General features: G+C 46.8%; 1 protein-coding gene and 1 long non-coding RNA gene across 2 annotated transcripts; both read right to left on the bottom strand.

The window, feature by feature from the left end:
- Positions 1-4,486: 4,486 nt before the first annotated feature.
- LOC136507402 (uncharacterized) lies at positions 4,487-6,371 on the bottom strand. The gene is made up of 4 exons (XM_066502136.1): positions 6,128-6,371; positions 5,819-5,905; positions 5,652-5,704; positions 4,487-5,272 (listed from the first exon to the last, which is right to left on the bottom strand). The coding sequence occupies exons 1-4, from the start codon at positions 6,369-6,371 to the stop codon at positions 4,487-4,489; spliced, it is 1,170 nt and encodes a 389-aa protein (XP_066358233.1).
- Positions 6,372-6,499: 128 nt separating this feature from the next.
- On the bottom strand, positions 6,500-7,571 carry LOC136506652 (uncharacterized). Its single transcript, XR_010771688.1, has 3 exons — positions 7,468-7,571; positions 7,058-7,145; positions 6,500-6,970 (listed from the first exon to the last, which is right to left on the bottom strand). It is a non-coding gene; the product is annotated as an uncharacterized lncRNA (long non-coding RNA).
- Between the last annotated feature and the right edge of the window lie 435 nt (positions 7,572-8,006).

Genomic DNA, 8,006 nt, shown 5'->3' with positions numbered 1-8,006 from the left:
ACTTGTCGTCCTGGCACTGCTTTAAAGTGTCTATATTCATTGTCTCATTCATGCACATGGACACACGCAGAGTCTAGGTCCAAGGCATCTTCGCTGCATCAGGTTCAAAGCTACAACGACCATTAAAATGGGACAGAGGGAGTATTCCTCAAAGAAACAAGTTCACTTCCAAGAAGAGGAACATTGTTGGTTGCTACCTATATCTGTTAGACCATCTATTCCTCCATTGTCTTTGGTTAGTTCTAATCTTTTATAGGATAGTGTTGACATACATCGTGTGCATTCGAATCATGGAGTCTACATGCTTGCTAAAATTTTTATGCGAGATGACATACTAGAAACTTAGAAATATGGTCACGTTCCTTCTCACAATTATGTCAGTTCCCTTTGTCTTCGCAACCCTGTTCTCCTTTAAGTTGTGCATGATCAGTTTCAAGCACAATCGACGCCGAGTACGGCTTTTCGTCAAGAAGGAGAGGATGATGAGGACATGACACCCATGCATATGACAATGTTTGGCGCATGGTATGGAGGGGTAAGAGGCCAGCTAGGGTGTCCAAGTCAAGAAGGAGGTCTGAGACTAATTCGGCTCAAATCCCCGAGGTGGAGGCCCAAAGCAACTCAAGTTCGAGTCTGCCTCGGCCTCTAGGACCAGTCTGTCTTAAACTGGTCACTCAGGACCCATCCGGACTCCGTTTTCTACGATCCACATATGGTTGGAAAGCTAATTTAATAACGAAGCCAATCCAAGTGGTCTCATGTCAAAAGACCTTCGGAATCAACGGGAATCGTCGAAACAAGTCAGCGTCCAGAATCTGTCAGGGTGCTGCGACACCGTCTTTTGATCCGTTGGACCGTGTATCGTGTTTGGGCCCATTAGGAGGCGCGTCTAGGGGGTGACGCCCAAGACTATATAAATAGCAGCCGGCGCTCTCCTTAGGGTTTGAGTTTTGTTTAGTTCTTGATTTCCTCGTGAAAACAGACGTCGTTTTGCTGCAACTGTGCCGCCAAGGCTGTTTGCTGTGAACCAGGACCTCAGTTCTTGATCTTGTTCGCCTGTGGCGATTAGTCCTTTCGAATAAAGACTTGAACTCCTTATATTTATTTACAATTTCATATTACGTTTATTCCGTTCTTGCTCGTGTTCTCAATTCGCTTGCAGGAAAGCCTTCTCGGCGAGGTCAACCGCGTTCGCGTGGTTGATAACCAACGGAGCAGTGATGTAATGGTTGCGGGGGTCCGAATCAGTTTTGGTTCGAAGCCTAGATCGTGAACGTCGAATCTTCATCAATTGATGCTATCGTACCTTTCGAAAGATCGGATCTGGTGTACATCAAGCCCTACGTACGTGACTGGGATTGCATGCAGCAGTCCAGTTGCTGGAAACGGAGAAACGAAAGGGTCCAGTCCAGGCGCCTGGCCCTGGTGCCGAACTGACAGACCGGTCATCGATCTACGGCTGCAACTACGGCCGTACTTATAAGAGCAAATTAAGCCAAGCTAAGTCATCAAGAGACAAATATAATAGTCAAGCTATATAACAATCTAGTCTCATCTTCTGTCTTAAATAATTTTTTTATTATATGTAGGACCCACCGCTGCCTTCCTTCCATTCCTGTGTTAGAGCACAGTGACAGACAGCATGGGAAGGACCAGTCACGGGTGCATGCAGGTGGTGGCGGACCCCATAGACTTTGGGACCTGTGTTACAGCCGGGCGACGGAACTTGCCATTTTCTCTCTCCTCCGGCTAGGATTTTGCAAGTTGGCTATAAGACAAGCCGAGTTGTCCTATAAGTTAAATGCATCATAGTCCCTTGAATTTATATTGGAGTGCTACTTAGGTCTATAAGCTCTTAAATCGTACTTCTAATACCTTAATGTTATTTAAGTATGTCACTTAGGTCCATAACTCATCAGAAACAAGATTTTGCCGACGTGGCGTAGACAGCGTGACGTTGACTGGGTCCAGGCCATCATCTCGTAGCATCTCCTTTCTGGCTTTCCAATTCGAGCCTGGCTTGGCTAGCTATCTACTCCCTCCGTCCAATAATATTTGCACGTCTAGCCCTGGACACGCAAACCAATATGTATGCGAAATTACAGAAATGCCCTTGCGAATATCAGCCCTAATACATCCTCCCGTGACCCATCCCACCACACCACTCCCTCGCGCTCTCGCACATCTCTCTGTTTCTCTGGCCGCCGCCGGCGCGTCGGCTCTGCCCCCTGGCCACCGTGGGCGTCCAGGCCGCGTGCCACCATCGACGTCAGGCGTTGCCTCCATCTTCCGTGCCGACGAGGACGAGCTCTTTCCGCCCGCGCGCGCCCGCGTTGCCGTGGCTCTCGCCGGCCGGAGCCGAGCCCCTACGTCAAGCGCCAGTCGTGTTGCCGTGGCAGTCGGGCCGGGGCTCCATAGGCCGGAGCTGAGCCCATGTGGTGGTGTTGCAAGGTCCAGCCACTGCGCGACGGCGGCGCGGAACCCGTGCACAGTGGCGCCCTGGCGAGGTCCAGCCGCTGCGCCTGCGTGATGGCGGCGCGAAACTCCTGCGTGGTGATGCCGTGGCGATGCCCAGCCTCTGCACGACAGCGTAGCAGAGCCCGTCCGTGGCGGTGGCGTCGGGAAGCCCCTGCACAGCGGTGGCGTCGCGCCGACGAGGCCCAGCCCCTACGCAGCGACACGGAACTGATCGAATGGGAGGGAAAGGGGGACGAGTGGACGGTGCGGTGGAGGAAGAGATGCGTATGCGAACGAGTGGATGGTGGAAGGAGCGCTCTCACACCAGTGCTGTAGACGGGGAAGGGATGAGCAAGAAGCCACGGAGTGGGTTCTGGAAGCCTGGTGAACGAGTGGACGAGAGAGTTTTCCTATTTTTTTATGTCGATTTTTTATTTCATCGGTTTGGTCCACAGGCAGTTGCAGCTGCCAGCTACTGCTCTCTGCCAGTTTTGAGACCCTATAGCGACCATTTATTTTGGGAAAATTTTGAACGGTAAAGGTGCGTTTAACATGGGACGGAGGGAGTAGTTGGTTCCTAGCTAGATACTGCAGCAAGAAATATCCCTCTGCCGCGTGTACAAGCGCACAGGGATCGACAACGGCCACGGGCATCATCCCGCCTCGGCGCGCTCGACGCCCACGCCACCCACGACCCCGTCCAAGATGATGCACCTTCTCCACGGCGAGTGCACGTCGCCGCCCGCGACGGCCATCTGCAGGAACAATCACGCCGCGGCGGCACACAGCGATAGCACGGCGGCGGCGGCGCCACGGCAGCAGCAGCTCCCCACGAAGCCGTAATGCAACGTTTCCCACCAGCTGTCCATGGCGAGCTCTGCCACCGCGGCGACCGGCAATCAGCATCAGCAGGCTGGAATGGGAACCGCAGCAGTGTCGTCGTCGTCGTACGAGCAGTCGTCGTCCAGGAACGCCAACTACGCGTTCGCCGCGTCCACGTACTCCCTGCGCAGCCGCCGGCCACGAACTGATTCTAGAAGTATCTGTAAGTACGAATTGTTCAATTTAGCATCAATAATAATCTAGTGTGAATATGCACTACAATTGGACTTTAGCATCATAATTGTGTGAAAAAATATGCACTATGTCACTGAAATGTTTTGTTATTAGAACTGAGATGCAGTATCTTGAACTTGCACTTTCTTTGATGGTTGTGCAGCAGTACGAGCGCTGTCAATGCTGTCGGTCAGTTAGTTTAGGTCCCTTAATGGTTAGGAACGGCTAGCTGCCATGGCAGGCACCGGAAAACCCAGTGCTCATCGAAGCGCAATCCAATTGCCAAGTCTATTTGAGGGGTGGAGGTTATAAAGACCACCCCCAACCGGCCAATTTGGAATTGTTGGAGCATAGGGAAGATTGCTCGTGAGTTGAGGCTTATCTTTAGTACTCTATCCATGAAAAATGCTTAAGGTTTCACTAGGTGCTTAACAAATTTAGAAATTGAGGCACTCAAAGTCGCACCACACCTAAGGCCAGTACGAGGCACACACAACGTAATCCCGGCCGCCGAGTGGATGATTAGCCGCCTGTCCTGGGACGTGTGATTTTCTCGTGCACCACGGGACGTTCGTTCGTCAAAGCCAATGCATGGGCGCATAAGAGCGAGTTTGGACCGGAGTCCATTCAATTTTGATCAAGTGGAGCAATGACCTAGAGTCTGCTGAGGCATTCATCAGGGATTCAGGGCCGCCCGCCTACTCACCTTGATCGACTAAAGAAACGCCGCCTTCTTTAACCGCCTCTCGCCCTCGACCGTGTCATTTGTTACTCGGACGTGCTTACGCATTGCCGGCAGTGGCGGACCTAGGATTTTTGCATAGGGTATGCGTCGCAAAAAAAAATTATACAATTCGGTAAACCATTTATAATTCGGTAAAACCATATTATAATTCGGTAAAACGACGTCAAATCTTAATATAAATTGTTCAAATGAAATACAAATACTTCGAAATATAACAATAGGAGAGACTTACAATATTACTTGTTTATCCGCCGCTTTCTCAATGACATGAATGTCTCCTATTATATCATCTTCATTAACTTGGAAGAAAATATCCCGCTCAATAAATGTGACTAGACAATCATCCAAAACAGTATCACCTATCTTATTCCTTGACTTTGTTTTCACTATAACCAATGCAGAAAATACCCTTTCAACACTCGCAGTTGCCACTGGTAAAAGCAATATCAATTTGAGAAGCAAGTACACCATATCATACACTTTGTGCCTCTTTGTTTCAATAAGCTTAACTGAGAGATCAACAATGTTGTCTAGACCTTGGAAGCTAGCATCTTGTCGCATGTCATCAATATAATTATCAAGTTGCAATTCTAGTTTTAACAAATCATTGTTGGAGAAGTCCTTAGGATAAAATTCAGCCAATCTACGTACCTTCCGTGCATCAAAAGAAGCAAAGGAGTTGGAAGGACTGAAGGCTGACATACAAGAGAGTAGCTCCATATTGATCTCATCAAACCGATTATCAAGCTCTTGACTAATTTGATCAATGACACCAATGTATACTTCTCTTCGGAAATGGTCATCATTTGTTTGGTTTCGGGCACGAGCATACCGTGCTGATTTTCCATAAGGCACATAAGCACCATCCATAGCAGGAACTTCAACACCATGTTTAATACAAAAAGAAGTGACCTTCTGAAGAAAATTATCCCAACCATTAGACCTCAACTCCTGCATTCTGCTCTTTGCCACATTAACAAGTGAGATTGCATTAAGAATATCTTGATCCCTTCTCTGCAAGCACTCAGATAACTCATTTGTATATCCAAGAATAACATACATTAAGTGCACAAAGAAAACAAACTCAATGGTTTCAAATGCTCCAAGCACAAAATGTATCTTTGTCCAATCTTCCTTATATGCATTATCAGCACCAAGTTCAATGAGCACATCATGAATTGAGGAATATATAGTGATGATGCTACATATAGTTTTGTAATGAGAGCCCCACCGAGTGTCACCAGGCCTAGGCAAACACATCTCTTGATTTAATCCACTCCCCTGATTCAAGCTCACCACACTCTAGTGCTTTCTTGACATTCTCAAGCCTAGTATTTCGAAGCATATCATGACGCTTGCAAGAAACCCCAACAATGTTCAACAAGATAGATACTTGATCAAAAAAAGTCTTGCAGTCAGTATTTCCTTTGGCAACAGCAACAAGAACTAGTTGGAGTTGATGTGCAAAGCAATGAATATAATAAGCGGAAGGTGATTCTTGCATGATTAAAGTTTTGAGCCCTTTAATATCTCCTTTCATATTGCTAGCCCCATCATAACCTTGACCTCTAATCTGCTGCATACTCAATCCATTACTAACAAGTAAAACTTCAATTGCTTTCTTAAGTGACAAAGAGGTAGTATCATCTACATGAACAACTCCAATAAAGTGCTCACATGGCCTTCCAAGTTTATCAACATAACGCAAGCAAAGAGCTAGTTGTTCTTTATGTGATATATCACTAGACTCATCAGCTAAAATTGCATAGGGCTCATCACCAAGTTCCTCAATTATTTTCTTTCTAGTTTCTATGGCACAACAGTGAATAATTTGCTTTTGTATCTTTGGGCTAGTCAAAGTGCAATTACCTGGTGCATTGTTCAAGACATACTTGTTCACTTCTTCACTATTTCCTGCAAGAAACTTTAAAAGTTCAATGAAGTTGCCTCTGTTGCTAGACTCTTCACTTTCATCATGTCCACGGAATGCCAATCCTTGATGCAAAAGAAACTTGATACATCTAAGTGAATATGTCAATCTTTTCTTGTAAAGACGAAGCTCCTCCTCACTCCACTTGTCAATGTTATAATCAATTGCTACCTTGGGATTCATAAAACCAATGTACCTCTCTTGAGCTGCTTTATGTGCCCTAGAACCAGAATGTTTGAGAAGTGCTGTGATTTCCTATATTCCAATTATTCCATCCATCAACAATAAAAGTTTTTGACCCACTGCCCTTCTTGAACAAGTAGCATATGAAGCAAAATGCAGAATCCTTCTTGACACTATATTCAAGCCACTCATAATTATACAACCATTGTATACTGAATCGACGAGGTACGCCTCCAATGTTTCGGTATGGAAAATCATGTATATAAGGTTTGCAAGCACCTTTAGTAATATATGCTCTACGGATTGCATCTTGATCATTAACAGGATAATCTTCAATGGGCAGCCTTTCACCTGGATCATATGGTAGGCGATTGATGTCATACGCCGGCGGCTTTGATGCGGGCGGTGGCGGTGATGCTAGCGGGGGCGAGGGCAAATGATCTGCAATTTCTTCAACTTGTACTCTATCTTCTTCTTGATTCTGCTCTTCCACAATATTTTCATCCGGAGGTGGGTCAATAGCAGCCGCCTTCTTTGCTGCTTTCTGAAAAAGGGATCGAATGTCTCCGTTTCTTTTCATAATTCAAGACTCAAGAGTTCTGGAAAAAACACTCGCCAATTAGCAAAACTAACGATCGGAAGAAACCTGAAACTGAGGAAGGACGGAGATGGACGGGGAGTATCACCTGAGGAACTGAGGAAGGACTGGCGATCAGTCTTGCATGGCGATGGCGGCAGTCCAGGGCTCCAGGCCAGGCGACGGGCGATGATTACCTAGTGCGAATCATAAAAAATGGGGCCTTATAGAGCAATACAAATAACTAGAGTACATTATATAAAGCCTGTTTTCTCACAATATCAAGAACCACAGACAGGCATTGATGGTAAAATATTAAATGCTGAATCTGAACCTTACCGATATCTGAATCTGAACCTTACCGGTATTCTTTAAAATCATCATATTTTCTAATTCTACAAGACATCAGATAAAAATAGAGTACCTTGTTTCGCGAATAAAAACCCAACAAAACAAATAAAAAAGACAAAAACATATGACAGATGTTACTAATTAGCTAAGAAAGTAAAAGGCATGTACCTGGGAGGCTGGGATCAGAGATCGCCGAGTTGCTGGCTTGCTGCTCCTGCGGTCTGCGAGAAGAACAGGCGGCGGCGGCGGCGTCAGTTCGGCTTCCACCCTTCGTCCCTTCGTCCCTTCGACTCCTACACTCCCGGTCAAAATGCGACGCAGAAACTCGCGTAACACGTAAAGCTACCAGGCCAGCAGGCTGCAGCAGGAAAAAACGAAAACCAAAAGGCCCATACAGCCATACTAGCTTGTTGAAGCCCAATCGGAGGGGCCCCTAAAATTTGGCTGGCTTTGATGGCGTGAGACCACGTTTTCCAGTGGTGGCCGATCAGATTGCAAGGCCGACATGATGTATGGTTGACGGATGGCCCACAGGGTGGTCGGTGGACCACCCTGACCACCCACTAGGTCCGCCACTGATTGCCGGCCGGTTTCCATTTCAATACGGCCACTGCGCTGCATCGTTTTGTTACACATCAAGAGGAGAGAGGGGATTGGACTGATTGATGCTGTGTGCAACTAACGGATCAAATCAAAACCCAGATTGA

This window comes from Miscanthus floridulus, chromosome 15 (genome assembly GCF_019320115.1).
Source record: "Miscanthus floridulus cultivar M001 chromosome 15, ASM1932011v1, whole genome shotgun sequence".
Classification (NCBI taxonomy): domain Eukaryota; kingdom Viridiplantae; phylum Streptophyta; class Magnoliopsida; order Poales; family Poaceae; genus Miscanthus; species Miscanthus floridulus.
The sequence above is the reverse complement of the archived record's forward strand: the minus strand, read 5'-3'. Positions and strand labels throughout refer to the sequence as shown.